Raw genomic sequence first — 18,954 nt, forward strand, 5'->3', positions numbered from 1 at the left:
GTGTGGACATGGTTAGAGGGAGCTCTGAGACAGCACGGGCCAGACTAATGTCCCCCCAAAAGGAGAGCAAGGGGGAGGGCAGGAGGGTAGACACAAGAGATTACCTCCCCCCCCCCACCCTGACTAGAACCTCTCTACCCACCAAAGAGACGCCAGGCACAGACTGCGTCCCCAGACCCAAGAGGCAGCTGTGGTGCAGGCCTCATTCGTCCATGCCAATCTGAGTGTCTCACGGACTGGACCGGGCACGACTGGGGGGTGTGGAGCCGCATACATGGCCTGTGACCTCTTGGTAGACAAAACTCTTTGGGACTCCCATAGCCTCTGGCTCAATGGAGCTCAACCTATGTAGGTCCAGGACCCTTGAAGGTACTGAGTGGTTGGGACGTGCAGATTCTGAAAATGGCCATCCCCCTTCCTCCATAGGTTGGGTCTGTGTAGAAAGCAGCATTCTTGGTTCTTTTACTCATTTGTGGTTTATTCTCTTGCACACCCCTACAGAAGCTATTTCAGGCCTCTTCCTTACCCTATGACCTCACTGTATCCTTCTAGAATGAACTCCTTTAGCTCTATTAATACAGGAGATAAAACTCTAATATATCTTCATTACCCTGGAAGGGCAACAAATCCGGTCCAAGGACAGAAGGGAGACATCTCTGCTTTTACTATCCTGTAATTAAATCTGCTCCAGGGGAAGTCCCTGTCTCTAGCTTTCCAAGGCCATTGGTGGTGGCTGCTGCTTCTTCTTCTTCTGTTTTTTTAAGATTTTATTTATTTATTTGTCAGAGAGAGAGATAATGAGCACACACGCAGGGGAAGTGGCAGGCAGAGGGAGAAGCAGGTTCCTTGCTGAGTAAAGAGCTTGATGTAGGACTCGATCCCAGGACCCTGGGATCATGACCTGAGCCAAAGGAAGATGCTTAACCAACTGAGCCACCTAGGTGTCCCATCCAAGTCCATTGGCTTCTATAAACATTCTTGAAAAGAGAACCTGAAGGAAGTTAGTTCTTAATGCTTAGATGTGTAGACACATGAGAGCCCCATGAAGAACCGCCTCCTGACCCAGCTTACTCCTCCAGTCTTGCTTCTCGGTCATTCTCCACACCTTCTGCCCTAGAAATTTATCACTTGATATAGCTTTGCTCTCGCTGCTTTAGTCTTTCTACTCTCCTGTGGGACTGGCAACCCATCCAGCGACGGCACCATGTTCCTTCCTGCCCACACCTTTGTTGCTGTCATTCCCTCTATCTCTAATGTCTGACTTTCTCCTCTCCACCGATCAAAATCTGACCATTCTTCAGGCCGTGGCTTAAATGCAAGTTTATCATGTACATTTTGTGAGCACACTCAAGCCCCCAGGGCGCCCTCTCTCCTCTCAGTGCCTCTAGCACTTACCATGTTCTAGGTCACACATTTTGGCAATTTTATAAAGTTGACCTGTTTCTCAAGAGTGCATCCGTTCTCCCCAAGTACATTTTGAGGACCCTGAGGGTAGCAACCATACCAATATTTTTTGTACTCTCTCCACCCTAATCCTAAAACTAAGGACAATCCTGAGCACAGAGTAAGGGTCTTATAATTGACTTGGGTTATAATCCCTCTAGTTTCTCTCTTGGTTCAGCATTACCTGTGCACCCTTGATATCTATCAAATGGTCATCTCTCGCCAATCTCAGGCTTGATCAGTGGCCCCTCCCCCAAGAATGGTCTACCTGTACAAGAGTGGAAGATGAATAAAAGCTAACTGGGGGGGGTGCGTGGCAGGGGTGGATAATTACCTTAGAGTGGGAAAGAAGGTACCAGTGCCACTGCCATACTTGGCTTCTCCCTAGAGCTCATCCATCCAGGTGGTTCCTTGAGGCATGAGGGATGATTTCCCTTTCTTCACCTTGTTCCTCACCTTGATCTCACCTTCCTTTCCCCTTATAGGGAAATCCCACAACAAAATAGGCCCCAGAGTCACAGTTCTTTTAGTTCACACATGGAGCTATTTTCCCCAAAGCAATACCCAGAGGACCTGGATCACAGGGGGTTCCAGCAAGAGTCTCCATTGGGGCCCAGAACACTAACTTTCACCAATATACCCTGCTGTGTTGAATCACCAGTTCAAACTCCCCTCACCTTTATTGTGACTTTTCTCCCAAGGACCCCCTTTCTTCCATCGTTCCTCCGTGTCTTTCACCATTCTTTCATTGAGGGCCATGACAGTTCCTTAGACTCCTTTCAGACTCACTAGGAGGAGATTAGAGTACTTAGTTCTTTTCTTCCAAGATGGTTTTTCACTCAGATGAAAATGGATATTTTTGAGGGACGGGTGACATCTCCCTCTAGCCAACAAAGGCCAAGGCCAAGGCCCTACCCAGCCAGAAATGTTACACCCTGTTATCTGTTGCAGTTAAAAGAAAGCAAAGAATGAGAAGTCTAAGACTACTTGCTGGCCATCTGAGCAGTGCCTCCCAGAATAGTAAGGGACTTTCGGATAGGGACTGCTGGAATGGAGTGAGCTGGGTAACCAGCTAGATTCTGGCCCTCAGCTTTGTAAACTCAAAAACTCAGTATTATCACCATCCCCGGTGATTGATTTGATTCAAAAGAACCCAGCGCACAAGAGGCAGATGCATAAACTAAGTGGACAAGAATAGTTTTGAGTACAAACCAGGGAATTCTCTCTTAAAGGAAAATCTATTCAGAAACCAAATAACAATCAGAAGACTGCATAATGAATATGGAATAAGAGCAAAGGGAGGTAGCTAGAGCTAAGAAATATTTCACTTGGGTCCTGGTGAGAACAGAAAAAAATACCCTTGCCCCATGAGAATGCCAATCTCTAGTTACTGAAATATTTATACCCACTAGGTCTGGGGTGCTGACTAAATATCAAATTCTTGCTCTCTGGCTCCTCTTGTTGCCCATCTCCCACATTCTCTCTTCAGCCTGTGCAGTTAATTAGACTTAAAGGTTCTTAATTACAGTCACATTCCAGAAAAAGACTTCTCGGACTTTACACATAAAAATCAGATGACTAGTGTGAACTGTTTTTTACATAAAGATACACTTTACTGACAATCTTCAGTTCTGTAGAGGGTTCAGTTTACCTTATTTTCAAGATTTTGTGGGTACCTCACTCTTCACTGCAGTTCCCTATGAACTGCACTAATTTTTTCCATAAAATAAATATATACATATTTTTAAAAAGTATTTATTTGAGAGAGAGAATGAAAGAGATCATGAGCAGAGGGAAAAGCAGACTTCCTGCTGAGGAGGGAGCCCAATGAGGGGCTCTATCCTAGGACCCTGGGGTCATGACCTGAGCCGAAGGCAGACCCTTAACCTACTGCGCCACGCAGGTGCCCTAAATATATACATATTTTAAAGTCAATCTCAAAAGGAATGGAGAAAAGTTCTTTTAACAGACATCACATGACCGAGATTTTGTTGACTGTAAGCTAAAAAAGGTTGATGGGTTCCCATCCTTTTAGTCTCCTCTTTTCTGAGCTAAACACCCCTCACATTTTCTGCTGATCTTTTGAAGGGTGGACCAGAAGAGGTTCTGTTGTCCCTTCAGTTGAGGGCCCCAAATTGGTCACAGCAAAGATGGCCCAGGTAAGTTCACTTCAAAAGCATTTATCGAACATCTATCACATTCCAAGCACTGTGACTACAAGGACTATGACACTGTCTGCCCTAATCCTTCTCCTGCTGTGTGTAGTTGGTTGAGTTTCACAAACCATCGCGGATTAGCTAACATTAATTCCCAACTAGCAGCCAAAGTACTAAAAACAAAAAAAGACATGTATTTAGGACATTTGGTGAACCCTAGCGGAATAATGCTAGGTTTATCTCAGTCCACGGAACCTTCAGTGACGGGGTAAGTTGAACTCCTCGCCATTAGGCTGCTCCCGGCGCAGGAAGCCCAGACCAGCAGCCTTCGAGGACCTGGGCGGGGCCAACTCTGCCACGGAGCGTCTCTGCCCCGCCCCCCACGCCGCCCTGAAGTCCAGGCTCCCATTGGTTGCGGGGGGAAACGGTGAACCAATCCACATAGACCCTAACGCCCTCCTCTCGAGATCACTTCCGCCGCTGGGGTCAGGCTCCACCCAACTTGCCCGGCATCACTCGCGCAGGTGGAGTCAAGATGGAGGAGTACGCGCGAGAACCTTGGTGAGCTTTACCACTGTTCTTGTTTTCTCCTGCCTCTCTGCCCGTGGTCCTCGTCCTCCCCTGTCCAGTGCCCGTAGGTGCAAGTTGAACTCAGTCGCAGGCTTGTCGATGTGGGTTTGGTAACCATAGGCAGCGTCGTCTAGAGCAGCTAGTCGGCTTCTGAACCCTGTGCTCCCCCGGCCGCGTGTGGCAGCCTTTCCGCTAACAACCCGGCACTCTGGTGACCTTGCGTTGGATTAGGAGGTCCCGGCTTGGGCTTGATGGAGCCTCGGAATCTGCTCCCAACCCAGGGCGTAGTCGATCTTGTGCGGGGTCCGTAATAATCCCCTCTGTCTGCTGAGGTGACCTTGGACACGTCCCCATGTCTCGCTTTGCTCAGTTCCTGTGTTGAGGAATGGACAGTAGGCCTCTGAGGGGGATGCCATTCTTAAGACATTATTTGTATTGTGACATGTCTCCCCAGGGCGAAGGATTTCAAATGTATAGAAAAAGAGATTTTACCTAAAGGGCCTGAGTAAGCTCCTGTAGGCAGGAGCCTCGTTTTCATCCTTGGAATTCTCCCTTAGGGGAGAAGGGGGACAAGGATTATCTGGAAAATAGAAAGAGATAGTCGTACGTGTTCTTTGAGAAACCATGAGCAGAAATTCATGTATTCAGTATTTGAGTGCGGTCTCTGTGCCCACCACTTTATAGGTTCAAAGAGTAACAGCATGAGTAAATCAGGCACATACACAGTTATAAAACGGGTAATTGCTGTCAGAGGTCTCAGGTTGCCTAAATTTAAGGCTTCTGGGGGTCTTAAGAGCGAAATCAAATCTTATTATTTGGGTTAATCACCTGTTTATTGGGTTAGAGCAAAAGCCAATGTTGTCTTCAACTTGTGAAAGTGCCTAGGACTTTATATTATTACCTTGCCAGCAGTAGCCACGTTACCTGCTTTGTGCCTTTTTTTTTTTTTTAATTTAAATCACTCAAACGGAATACAGAGCGTTTCAGCACCTCCTGGCTCTTTAAAATTACCAAATGTAATTATCCCCCTTCCTAAATTGTGCTTACATATGAAGAATTCAGCGCATTGTAGACTGTTGTTATCAGCTGCTGTTGGATATAGTATAATGACACAGGCTGGCAGGAGGGTAAATTTTTTAACTTGGTTGAATTAAAGATGTTATAAGAATAATGAGTTTTTATCTACTACTTTGCTTTCTCTTTGTACATATGTCCTGAAGCAATACAATCAGTTGTCTGGTTAGTTTCCTAGTCAAAACTGCTTTGATCTTCTGTACTGTCCTGTTTGGTAAGAGCATTTTCTCAAATCCTCCAACCTCAGACTATAAGAATCTTTTTTCTCCCTCCCCACCACTCTGCCTCCAGACATGTACACCATATGCTGTACATGCAGGGGGAGTGGGAGAGGGAGAAGCAGGCTTCCCGCAGAGCAGGGAGCCCGACTTGGGGTTCAATCCCAGGACCCTGGGATCATGACCCAAGTCGAAGGCGGACGGTTAACGACTGAGCCACCCAGGCGCCCCTGAATCCTGCTGTCCTTTAAGATTTTTCTAACCCCCTCCCCCAAAAAAGGTTTTTTTAATCCCCAGCTAATAAGATCATTTGGACTAGATCTTTTGAAGTTACTGGCCCACCACTCAGAAGGAGCCACTAATTCATTCTCCTTTGTTTTTTCTCTATACTTCCTATTAGTGTTTCTACCATTTTATTTATTTATTTATTTTTTAAAGATTTTTATTTATTTATTTGACAGAGAGAGAGACCGCGAGAGAGGTTAACACAAGCAGGGGGAGTGGAAGAGGGAGAAGCAGGCTTCCCGCCGAGCAGGGAGCCGATGCAGGGCTGGATCCCAGGACTCTGGGATCATGACCAGAGCCGAAGGCAGACGCTTAACGACTGAGCCAACCAGGCGCCACCTGTTCTACCATTTTAAAGCAATTTCCTAATCCTTTTTAATCTCAAGCACTGCTTCTTAAACTATTAAAGTGAAATCAAGTCACCTGGGATCGTTCAGTAGGTTCTGGGTAAAGTGTTGTAAGTCTGCAGGTCTAATAAACTCTCAGGTGTTGCTGATTTTGCTTTTAGGGTCACAAAAGCAAGCCTTGGTTAGCAAGGCCCCAAAGCATCCTGCTGACAGTTGGAATATGTGCTGCAAGAGATAGTCATTCTGTACAAGGTCCTGATTTGTATTATACTTGAAAAAGAATATGATGTTTCACTGCAAGGTTTTGTATTCCTGTCCACCAAAGTCAGAAATTACTCATTCAAATTCTTCAGCAGCAACTACACTGAATTCACAAGTTTACTTGAACAAGTAGATTGTCCATAGGTTCATTATGTAGCATTTGACCCTTGAGACTAGATCAAAGAAATTGCTTTTATTTATAGTGGGTCTAAAATGAATTTAACCAGGGCACCTGGGTGGCTCAGTTGGTTAAGTGTCTGCCTTTGGCTCAGGTCACCTGGGATCAAGTTCCACATCAGGCTCCCTGCTCAGCGGGGAGCCTGCTTCTCCCTCTGCCTGCCGCTCCCCCTGCTTGTTCTCTCTCTCTGACAAATAAATAAAATCTTTTTTAAAAAATGAATTAACCATTCACAGACTTTTTTATAAGCCAGATTCCTAGAATAGTAGTTCTGTTCTGATCACAATATTCAGATTTCATTCTGTTGTATAAGTTAGGTTGCTACTTTTGGAAACTGGGTTTACAAATATGACCTCTAGTTATTGGAGATTAGAGTATTCCAGCGTGTTAAATGGTTGGACCTAATACAAACTAAAGTTCCGAGTGCTAGTGGGACTCAATCAACCCAGAAAGAATTTCAAACTTTAAAAATTGTTTAAATTGGTCTCCCTCTGCCCCTGTTGAATCTTCATTTTGGGGGGGGGGGGTCTCAGCTTTAAATTTTACTGCAGCTGGAGAGCTAACTTTGATCCCTGGGAGATTGGATCAGCATTGATTATAATGTAATTTCCTACATAGTTGTTTATTCACTTTTGCTCAGTGCCCAACTGTTAATAGATGTGCTAATTATTAAATGAAAATTAAGTACTGTTAACAGTAGGGAGTTAAAGCCAGTTCCATTCCTTATGGCTTGGAGCTAAATAGATACGGATATGTTCAGAATCCTTTTGTCTAAATGTTTATTTTATTGGTTGCAGTAGACCCTACATTGGAATCTGTTGCATCCCTTACTGTGTTAGCAAAGAACATTTTATGGTTTATGAATGAGAAAGTCATTTTTTTTTTTCCCTGTTCTTAGCCCTTGGCGAATTGTCGATGATTGTGGTGGGGCCTTTACGATGGGTACCATAGGCGGTGGTATCTTTCAAGCAATAAAAGGTTTTCGCAATTCTCCAGTGGTAAGTAGGTGAATGGTCTTGTCTTATCATCACTTGAAATCTGGATTTGCTAATATCACTGGTGGCCCTGTCAGTGAGCTGGAAATATATTGTATTTCTACTGTATTTTTGATTGCTTCTTTATAGGGAGTAAACCACAGATTACGAGGGAGTCTGACAGCTATTAAAACCAGGGCTCCACAGTTGGGAGGTAAGCAGAATTTTTCCATTTGTACTTCAGAATATCTTTTCTTGTTCATTTGAAGATGAAGCTTAGTTCAATCTAAGAGCTTGTTAGAAATTACTGTCTCTGTAAGTTCTTCTGGATTTACGGTTTATTGAGAAAGTTAACTGGAATTGCTGCATCCATTCATTTGAAAATTTTGTCTTTGTCCACACGCTCAGTGGTATTTTGTTTTTGTTTTTTCCTGTTATCCAAAAGGAAGACAGTGTGTTTAAAGCTTAGGTTTGTGAGAGTCAGGAGTGATAGCTTCTGGGGTAATATAAAGCTGAAGAGAATGTGATCTGAAGGATTGGGGTTTCATGAGAGAGAAACTGATGATGCTGCTCAGGCTCCTCTCCAAGGTTAGGTTTTGGATGTTGTGCAGAGGTCAATGCAAAATTTGAAAAGGATTCATTATACTTTTTAAACTTGGTTATTCAGAAGTTGGGAGAAGAGAGATGATAAAAAAGCTTGGAGGTGGGGCGCCTGGGTGGCTCAGTCTGTTAAGCGTTTGCCTTCACCTCAAGTCACGATCCCGGAGTCCCAGGATCGAGCCCTGCTTTAGGCTCCCTGCTGAGTGGGGAGTCTGTTCTCCCTCTGACCCTCCCCCATCTCATGCTCTCTCTCTCTCTCTCTCTCTCGCTCTCGCTCTCGCTCTCTCTCAAATAAATAAATAAATAAAAGCTTGGAGGCTATATTCATTTACAAAGATACAGTCAGATTGGAGAGACCATGTAGAACACATGAAAAAGACTAAATACTTTTAGTCATTCCTTAGTAATTTTGTGTGACAGAATAGTCCTGTCTTTGTTTTTAGCATATTTTTCTTTGGAAGCCTAGCTAAGAGCTGCCATTTATTGGGTGTTTGCTATGTGCTAAGCACTCTCCTAAGGGTTTTACAGCATTATTTTAATCCTCACAACACCACAAGAGGTAAGTATAATTATCCCCATTTTCCAGGTGAGGAAATCGAAGCTGTGAGGGCTGAAGTGATGGTATATCTTTTTCCTTTTCTCTCCTCTGTAATAATTATATACCCCTGGAAAGTAAATAGTGACTGATTTTCCTTTGTTGAAGAATGATAAGTAGTATTAAAGCACACACCAAACCCTGAACTCCCAATATATGCAGAAGTCATACAGGTTTTTATATGTCTTTTAAGAGGCTGCTTCTATCATATTACACTTTTTCAATGGATAAAAAAACAATCAGGTAGTGTCACAGGCAAGAGGAGCTTAAGGAGACATGACCACTAAATGTAATTTGGTATCCTGGAACAGAAGGACATAAAAACTAAAGAAATCTGAGTTAAGTGTGGACTTAATACTGTATTGATATTGGGTCATTAATTGTGCAAATGCACCATGGAAATGTAAGATGTTAGAAACTGGGGAAACGGGATGTGGGATATATGGGAATTCTGAGCTATCTTCACAACTTTTCTGTAACTCTAAAACTATTCTAAAATTAAACAGGGTGAAATAGAAGAAGACTAAGTTGTGGTATGAGTGAATTGGGATTATTTCAGATCCTTGGGACTGGCTTTTTTAAGGAAACTATTGAGAAATCTTTATGGTGTCTTGCTTTTTAAAAATACTGGGATGATGGGGCGCCTGGGTGGCTCAGTTAAGCGTCTGCCTTCGGCTCAGGTCATGATCCCAGGGTCCTGGGATCGAGCCCCGCATCGGGCTCCCTGCCCAGCGAGAAGCCTGCTTCTCCCTCTCCCACTCTCCCTGCTTGTATTCCCTCTCTCGCTGTGTCTCTCTCTGTCAAATAAATAAACAAAATCTTTAAAAAAAATTAATTAATTAAAAAAAAATAAAAATACTGGGATGACATTTTCAATTTAATTCAGTGAGCATTTACTGAGCTTCTCTAGTCAAAATCCAGGGGACAGGCAACATGGAAAAATCATAGTTGTGTCCTGAAGAGCCTTATAGTTTCATAGAGAAAATTTCATGGGGGCTTTTGACACATCCCCATTATTCTTCAGGCATCTTTTGCATTTTGGAACAAGATACTCCAGGCTCATCTTGTATTTTCCCTGCCTAGCCATAGAGTCAGCCATTTCTCCATAGAGCTCTGGTTCCTTTTAGTTGAGAATGGTATTTAGAATCCAAAATCTGGGTGCAAAGTGTATCGTTGCTATTGGGGTGTTGCTGTTCCCGGGCCTTCTTTGTAATAGAGCTTGGGAGTATATATGTATATATGTAAACACACACTAACCACAACATAAATACATATACCCAAATTTATATCCATATTTATACGTACATGTTGAAAATCATGAGTTCACACCAGGACCTCAGTTCCAATCCAGCCACATAAGGTTTCTTCTTCCTTTCTCCCTTTTTATATGAATACCTCCATCTTTGTCCTGCTTGGGCTCTGGCAGCCCACACCAGGCCGCCCTTCCACAGGGATACACTCACCTCCGTGCCAGGCTGAGGACTCTTCCTTACCCTGCTTTGGCTCTGGCTCCTCACGCTGGGCCACCCTTCTGGTGGACAGCCTCCTCACCCTGCTTGGACGCAGTCTCATTCTCATCAGTAACCATAGCTTACTCTGGCAGTTATTCTTGGAGGATGGGCAGGTTTCAGACTCTTGTGAGGTATTGGGAGAGTCTTGCTTGAGGAATTTAGTGAGGTAATTCTAATATACATTCTAAATACACCGAGGCATCAGATCTCTCTCGGGACATAGAATTACTGAGTTAGAGGAAAGAACTAGTTTACTAGTTTATTTTTTTTTATTTTTATTTTTTTATTTTTTTAAAGATTTTTTATTTATTTATTTGACAGAGAGACACAGCGAGAGAGGGAGCACAAACAGGGGGAGTGGGAGAGGGAGAAGAGGCTTCCCGCGGAGCAGGGAGCCCGATGCGGGGCTCGATCCCAGGACCTGGAATCATGACCTGAGCCGAAGGCAGACGCTTAACGACTGAGCCACCCAGGCGCCCCAGTTTACTAGTTTATTTTTATGTAGTGTGTACTGTCTAGTATTGGACTAGATATGAGGGCTTATGCTATACTTCAGCTGGTTATATCTAATAGATTTAATGGACAATGTGAAAACTGGAAAAGGATTCTGGTGATGATCTGGTTCTGACATTTGGTATTGCCCTTACTAACCTATCCCCACTATTTTCAGATTTCAGAGGGTAAAGAATAAAGTGACTAGGGCTCTTTTGGGTAGTTTTTCTTCTTTAATCATAATAAATGTAACAACTCTTCATATAGTGCAAGTCGTGTGCACTCATGATAGAGGATTTGGATAATAAAGCAGGCATGAAGAAATTAAGTCATGTGTCACATCATCCAGAGATGCTGACAGTTAAAATCTTGGTGTTGTCTAAAATTTTGTGTGTACTTCTATAAGTGTATTTGTGGGTGTTTCTTATTTGACAAAATTGTTACTATGTTTAGGAACAGTTTAAGTGCCAAGTAATTTGATTTAGTGTGGTTTTTAGTTTCATGCTGGAGGAATAAAGGATAGAAAGGGAGGATAGCTAATTTCTCTCCCCTTGATGTTCCATAATTCTGTTTGTATCATCCATTAGCTGCTTTAGCATGTATTGGCCTACACCTATAATACATTCCAGGATAGCTGGATTTCTTTTGTATCTCTCTTGGTGATTTTCATAGAGTATATATATATGCTCAGTGACACTTAATGAAGAAAAGAAAAAATAGAGGTAAGGTAGAGCTATAAAAGGAGAAGGAAGGAAGAAGCAGGGTGGCTTTGTTGTGTTTATTGCTTTTTAAAAAGAGATACTTGGTTCTGAAAGGGAGATTTGAATGTGTTTAGCCTGACTCTTCTAGGCCTGGCTTATTTCTCTTAGGCTTTGGGCCATTGCTAATTTTCAAGCTGATAACAATACAACCCACGCTTTATTGAAAAGATAAGTATTCTGACTGTTCAGTGCTTATCCAAACTTGTGTTTGCATGTATTTGTTTGAAGTGTGAGAGTTTTAAGAATATAGTGTTGTTACTTAAAGTTATTTTTGAGTATAATATTTTAAATGTAAGGTGAAAAAATGAAATTTCTTTTGTTTTCAAATAAAATAGGTAGCTTTGCAGTTTGGGGAGGTTTATTTTCCATGATTGACTGCAGTATGGTTCAAGTCAGAGGGAAAGAAGATCCCTGGAACTCCATCACAAGTGGTGCCTTAACAGGAGCCATACTGGCAGCAAGAAGTAAGCAATCATTATAAAAAAAAGAAGAAAAAGTAAGCAATCATTATAGACACACTAGTAAAAGCAAGACTTTTTGGAAAACCTTATCTGTCTTAATTTAGTGATATCTGTAATAAATAAAACTGAGCATTGCTTAATTTAGCATAGCATGAATGTATGTGGTGATATGGGGGAAAAATAAGAGTATCTCTTTATTTGGAATGTTTAAGAATGAGAGAGCATGGGGTTCTGATCTATACAGTGGTTAAGAGCAGTTCAAGTTACTGGGCATTTTGCCAAACTTTTTGTGCCAGCCGTAGTTTCCTCATTGGTACTCTAGAGTTAATAATCATACCTGCCACATAGCAGTGTTATGAATAAAGAGCTTAGAACCATCTTCTGGATCTTTGGGACAGAAAGCAACCCAGAATTTTGGGGGGGTTAGTGGTTTAGGCCAAGGATCAGTAAACTTTTTCTATAAAGGGCCAGATGGTAAATATTTTAGACTTTGTGGGCTGTGAGGTCTTTGTCAACAAATACTTAGCTCTATGATTGTAACATGAAAGCAGCCATAGACTATATATAAATGAATGAGGATGACTGTGCTAATAAAACTTTACATAAACAGGCAATGAGCTGGATTTGAGTTGTGGGCCTTAGTTTGTTGACACCTGGTTTTAGCCAGTGAGAAGGAGGGCTGGGAATGAGGGTAGCATGGAGCCATATGGACAGCTCTTTCCTTTACCAAGTCTTCTATTAAACTGGTTTTCTATTAAGGTAATCTCTTTGTTATTAATGTGTTCAGATGGACCAGTGGCCATGGTTGGGTCAGCCGCGATGGGTGGCATTCTCCTAGCTTTAATTGAAGGAGCTGGTATCTTGTTGACAAGATTCGCCTCTGCACAATTTCCCAATGGTGAGTCTTCTTCCTGCTTACTACTACCATAGCTCAAACACTGGAATGGCCTCTTGATATTTAGAGAGAACCTATCCTTTCTGCTAAAATGTGGTAGTTTGTGATTTCTACATTTGCCATGGCTCGTGAGGATTACGATAATAGCCCCTGGTTCTATTTGAAAAGGTAGATGTGGATTTGATTATTGTGTTTAGCCACAGTAACCAAAATGCTTTGGTTAGATGGTTTGCTGTTGATCTTTCTTTTAGTTCTCAGGTTTTGTCAGCGCTCATGTGCTTATTCTAAGAAATTGCCAGTCATTTTAGAGGCACTTGATGAAAGGTCCTTGCAGATGTGTAACAATAATGGTAGTCCATCAACAACCTCTTACTTACATGTATGTGCCAGGCACTGTTCTAGATGCTGTGATATAGTGGTGAACAAGGACTTAAATTCTGGTGGGAGAAGACCCGACTAACATGTTAAAAGATAAATGAGATTTGATTGTGTTGCTTGCTTCGAAGAGAATGAAATAGAGTGGTAGAAAGTGGCTATGTTTGGGAGGGTCACTTTATGGTTGGCAGAGAAAATTTTTTTGAGAAGTTAGTAAAATAATTTGTTGCTAATTGTTCCTTTTATCTGATATATAGGGAAAAGTTAAATTGTGGGCTAAGTGATCATGGTCATATAATATCTGCTCAGCTGTTAAATTATGCACCTTCTGGTAACTGCAGAAACTTCAGTTGTCTGTAAACGGCCAATATTCGTTGACATTGGAAGGAAGCAAAAAGATAATCATGAGGATTTTGTAGGAAAAAATTTGACCTGGCATTTGGGGAAGGAAATAGGCAGAATAGCGACACATGTTGAAAATTATTTTTGGAGCTTGGAAAAGATTCAGCATAGAGTTAGGAATAGATCATAGCTCCCAGTTTGATTTGATTTCCCTGAGGCACCTAGCAGGAGAGTCAGTGTCTCTTTGGCACAGCTGTCAGACACTGCACAGTAGGTGCCAGGGGTGATCTGGGGGCCTCTGGATCCTCTCACTTTCTGTTCCTGCTTTTTATTTTTATTTTTTATTTATTTATTTATTTTTAAGATTTTATTTATTTATTTGAGAGAGAGAGAATGAGAGAGAGCGAGCACATGAGAGGGGGGGAGGGTCAGAGGGAGAAGCAGACTCCCTGCCGAGCAGGGAGCCCGATGCGGAGCAGGGAGCCCGATGCGGGACTCGATCCAGGGACTCCAGGATCATGACCTGAGCCGAAGGCAGTCGCTTAACCAACTGAGCCACCCAGGCGCCCTCTGTTCCTGCTTTTTATTTTTATTATTTATTTTTAAGATTTTATTTATTTATTTGACAGAGAGAGAGAGAGAGATCACAAGTAGGCAGACAGGCAGGCAGAGGGAGAGGGAGAAGCAGGCTCCCCGCTGAGCACAGAGCCTGATGCGGGGCTCGATCCCAGGACCCTGGGATCATGACCTGAGCCGAAGGCAGACGCTTAACCATCTGAACCACCCAGGCGTCCCTCTCTGTTCCTGCTTTTTAATCATTACTCTGGAGTTAATAATCTGTTATGATAGGCACATTGTAACTTTGCTTTTTAGTTTTTATCACTTTAGTGTGAAAGGCTTCACATAAAACATCAGAAAAGTTTCATTTTTTCAGAAATTCAGAAACATAACAAAAACATCAGTTACATTTTCGTTCCTTCCTTCTTTCCTTCTTCCTTTCTTTTCATTTCTTTTTTTTTTTTCCTTTCTTTCAGTGGGTTCTTTGCCTGGGGGCTCAAACTCATGACCCCAAGATCAAGAGTCTTATGCTCTACTGACTGAGCCAGCCAGGAGCCCCAAGTTACATTGTCTTACAGAAATTAGTCTAGGTTACTTTGCTTTAACCTTTTTTCCTCAGAGGAAATCTTTAAAAGAAGTGCATTTTATTTGAGACAGGAGATGTGTTTCTGAAAAGCTGTGCTGGGGGAAATCTTTGAATAGTTAATCATATATTTCTAATTAACTGACATGAAAATGTTTTTAAAACCATGGAAAAAATGAGGTAAAATTGTATCTAAGTAATAATGGTTATCTTTGGTTTACCTGTTTTACCCAGTATCTTCTCTAGTTTTCTGAAATGAACAGATAATGCTTTTATAGTGAAAAAAATATGTATCATTGGATTTTGAAGCATTGGAAAGCTTCAGGGAATTTTACCATTGCCCTCTTTCTTCTTTTTTTTTTTTTTTAAGATTTTTTTTTTTTTTTTTTTTAATTTGAGAGAGAGAGAATGAGAGACAGAGAGCATGAGAGGGAGGAGGGTCAGAGGGAGAAGCAGACTCCCTGCTGAACAGGGAGCCCGATGCGGGACTCGATCCCGAGACTCCAGGATCATGACCTGAGCCGAAGGCAGTCGCTTAACCAACTGAGCCACCCAGGCGCCCTGCCCTCTTTCTTCTTTACAGTTAATGTTTTAGTCTGTTTAGTTTCCCTGAATTATTTTATTTCCAAAATAAAATAATTGTGATTATTTGCATAAAAGTCTTTTTTTTTTTTTTTTAATTTAGAACCATATTTTTTGGGACGTCTGGGTGGCTCATTCGGTTAAGCATCCGACTTTGGTTTTGGCTCAGGTCTTGATTTCAGGATCGTGATATCGAGCCCATGTCCATCTGCACGCTTAGCCCAGAGTCTGCTTAAGTTTCTCTCTCCCTCTCCCTCTGCCCCCCTCCTCAACTCACACCCTCTCCCTTTCGTGTTCTCTCTCAAATAAATCTAAAACAAAAAAACAAAACAAAAAACATTTTTTTCTTAGTTCACAGGCCCTCCCAGCCTTTGAAAACTAAATATTATAAGACTTTGTTCTACAGCAAGCTAGGGGATGTCTTCCCATTTCAGAACTCATTCTCTTAATTGGTTGTATAAACTGGATTACTGATTTCTCTTAAAACATGACTAAGGTACTTAAACTTTGTGAAAATAATTTTAAATAGCTACTGAAAAATATGTCAAGAGGTGTGAGATTTTTCCCATCTTTATAGCAGCTTGTTACAGCAATTGCTTTAAAAACTTGAATTCACTTCTTGCTATAATTAATCCATCTGACTTTCCTGGCATAATAGTTGAGAGCTGTTCATTCTGGAGCATAAAGAAAGCCAGGCTGTCAGGTTTTACGAAATTCGGAGGCACTCATGAAAATTAGGCAGTAATTTTAATTAGAGGACAGCTCTAAGGTAGCACGTTATTTTTATTGAGTTGATTGATTTACTCTCTACAAAGTCTTGTTCTGTTTAATTGTGTGATATTCAGGTGGTTTTTAAGATTCTTTCTTTCTTAATTGCAGGTCCTCAGTTTGCTGAAGACCCTTCTCAGTTGCCTTCAGCCCAGTTACCATCCTCACCTTTTGGAGACTATCGACAATATCAATAGGACTTCTTTCCCAGGATTTCTTTAACAGAATGAGCTGTAGTTCAAGAAGGAATCTCAGAAGATAAGTCACAGTCTGTTTTTAAAACCATAGGTGGGACAGCCATGGCCAAATAGGCTTTGAAGAGACACCTTAGCTCTTTTTTCTATTTAAGGGAACATGGGGGGGGGCAGATGTTAAATGTAATACATTTATTTATTCACACTTGGATTGCATTTGTGATAAAAATAAATGTCTAATATCTTTAAAAGAAAATATAATAAATGCTTAGAAGGTGAAGGACCAAAGGGCAAACAACAATGAAGCGTGACCATCATTTCCTTGGGGACTTCTCTGCCTGGTTTTGTGTTCTGTCAGCCAAACAATAAAAAACTCCTGGAACTTGCTCTTCCTTTTAAGATAAATTGTAGAGTTCTACTTTGCATCCTCGAATACTTCAAATAATGCAAAGTATGTTGAAAATTGCATGTTTTATAGTTGGGCTCTCATCTCACTTGAAGTAAATTATGTATGAGAAGAATTATGGAGAGTTAACATGGATCATTTCATAGTAAATATGTAATGAATTGAAGGCTGAGGTAAAATATCCTTTACTTTGAAAGGAAAATATGCTATTTCTTGGTTTTGAAGATGTCATATCTTAAACTTCCTTTATCTTTGAGGCTCCTATGTCTTGATTTTTTTTTTTTTTTTCAAGATTTTACTTATTTAGAGCTGGGGGGATGGGTAACGGGCAGAAGGAGAGAGAGAATCCCAAGCCGACTGCACGCTGAGCATGGAGCCCGACTCGGGGCTCGATCCCAGGACCCTAAAATCATGGCCCAAGCTGAAATCAAGAGTCAGACACTCAACCGACTGAGCCACCCAGGTGCCCCTCCTGTGTCTTGATTTTTGATCATCAGCAACCTCACCAGAAACAACTTCCAGTTCTATAGAAGAATTCATGCACGGTGTAGTAGCACTGGAAAAGTTTGGTGTTTCTTGTGTGCTTGAAAATAAAATGTATGCTGATTTTAATGTGTTCCAAGTCCCCTGAAGCTAATCTTCATAAAGGCTGTATTTTGGGGTCTGATTGGGCCTGGAAAATGGATTAGCATTTCAGAATAGGCCATTTTACTGTTTGTATTGGAAATGACATGTGGCCTTACAGAAGGCATGATGCTCTTACCCATTTGCCTACATCTGTGTGAGATGGAGAACAAATTTGTGTGGCTCTGGTGAACACACAGTTATCTTTTGGCCCAATGCCATATACATAGTAAGCATTTAATTACTAATTGTGGTTTCATCTTTTTTATGTTTGGTGAGATATATATAAAATACTGTTTATCATTTTAACCATTTGTAAGTGTAGAGTTCACTGGCATTTAAATACAGTCCAGTGTTGCATAATCATCACAATTATGTATATCCAAAACCTTTTCATTATCACCAACATAAATTCGTACCCATTGAACAATAACTTCCCATTCTGCCCTCGCTGGACCACAATTCTACTTCCTGTCTCTGAATATGCCTATGAGGTCCCACTTATAAGTGGAATCATGCAGTGTTTGTCCTTCGGCTTATTTAGCATAGTGTTTAAAGGGCCATCTATTTCTTTTAAAGATTTGATTTATTTATTTGAGAGAACGAGTGGGAGGAGGGGCAGAGGGAGAAGCAGACTCCCTGCAGAGCAGGGGGCCTGACATAGGACTCCATCCCAGGAACCTGGGATCATGACCTGAGCCGAAGGCAGAAGCTTAACTGACTGAACCATCCAGGTGCCCGAGGGTCCATCTATTCTGTAGCATATACCAAAATTTCATTTCTTTAATGGCTGATTAAATATTCCATTGTATGTATATACTGCATTTTATTTATCCATTCATCCATTGGTGGACACTTGGGTTGCTTCCACCTTTTAACGATTGTGAATAATGCTGCTGCGAACATGGCTTAGTCCCTGCTTACAGTTAGTTCTTTAGGATATATACCTAGGAGTAGATTACTGGGGCATGTGGTAGTTCTATGTTTAACTTTGTGAGGAACCACCAGACTTTTCCACAGCAGCTGCACCATTTTATGTTCCCCCAGCAGTGCACAAGGGTTCCAGTTTCTCCACATCCTTCCTTGCCAACATTTATTTTCCTTTTATTTTTTTATTTTTTTTTTATTTTATTTTTTTTTAAAGATTTTATTTATTTGAGAGAGCGAGAATGAGAGAGAGAGAGAGCATATGAGAGGGAGGAGGGTCAGAGGGAGAAGCAGACTCCCTGCTGAGCAGGAAGCCCGATGCGGGACTCGATCCCGGGACTCCAGGATCATGACCTGAGCCGAAGGCAGTTGCTTAACCAACTGAGCCACCCAGGCGCCCCATTTATTTTCCTTTTAAAAAAAATTATAGCCATCCTAGTATGTGTGAAGTGTTATCTATTGGGTTTGATTTACACTGTCCTAATGACAAATGATACTGTGCTTATTGGCCATTTGTGTATCGTCTTTGGAGATTTGTTTTTAAGTCTATAACTTTCAGTCACAAATACAAGGAGATGTCTATCGGAAGAAAATTCAAAGCTGAGAACATGTTGAATTGCATATAGTTCTCAAGATCTCCTAAATTCCTTCTCTTAAATGGTATATCAATTTGGGAAGTGAGTTCCTTTCTTATGAGTTCAGATTCTTTGAAGATTGTGTATTATGTGATGCTGGTATGTTTTTGCCATTTTATTGGTTAACTCTGGTATCTTC

General features: G+C 41.6%; 1 protein-coding gene across 1 annotated transcript; it reads left to right on the forward strand.

Moving 5' to 3' along the window:
• Nucleotides 1-4,069: 4,069 nt before the first annotated feature.
• Nucleotides 4,070-17,245, forward strand: TIMM17A (translocase of inner mitochondrial membrane 17A). The gene is made up of 6 exons (XM_036086632.2): nucleotides 4,070-4,160; nucleotides 7,431-7,530; nucleotides 7,657-7,720; nucleotides 11,801-11,929; nucleotides 12,714-12,824; nucleotides 16,141-17,245. The coding sequence occupies exons 1-6, from the start codon at nucleotides 4,135-4,137 to the stop codon at nucleotides 16,224-16,226; spliced, it is 516 nt and encodes a 171-aa protein (XP_035942525.1). The 5' UTR covers nucleotides 4,070-4,134; the 3' UTR covers nucleotides 16,227-17,245.
• The last annotated feature ends 1,709 nt before the right edge of the window (nucleotides 17,246-18,954 follow it).

The sequence above is a fragment of the Halichoerus grypus genome, chromosome 7 (assembly GCF_964656455.1).
Source record: "Halichoerus grypus chromosome 7, mHalGry1.hap1.1, whole genome shotgun sequence".
Lineage (NCBI taxonomy): Eukaryota > Metazoa > Chordata > Mammalia > Carnivora > Phocidae > Halichoerus > Halichoerus grypus.

Coding starts and splice junctions, on each gene's coding strand:
- TIMM17A (XM_036086632.2), top strand. CDS start 4,135: ATGGAGGAGTACGCGCGAGAACCTTG. Junction 4,161..7,430: donor GAGTACGCGCGAGAACCTTG/GTGAGCTTTACC, acceptor CCCTGTTCTTAG/CCCTTGGCGAATTGTCGATG. Junction 7,721..11,800: donor CAGGGCTCCACAGTTGGGAG/GTAAGCAGAATT, acceptor CAAATAAAATAG/GTAGCTTTGCAGTTTGGGGA.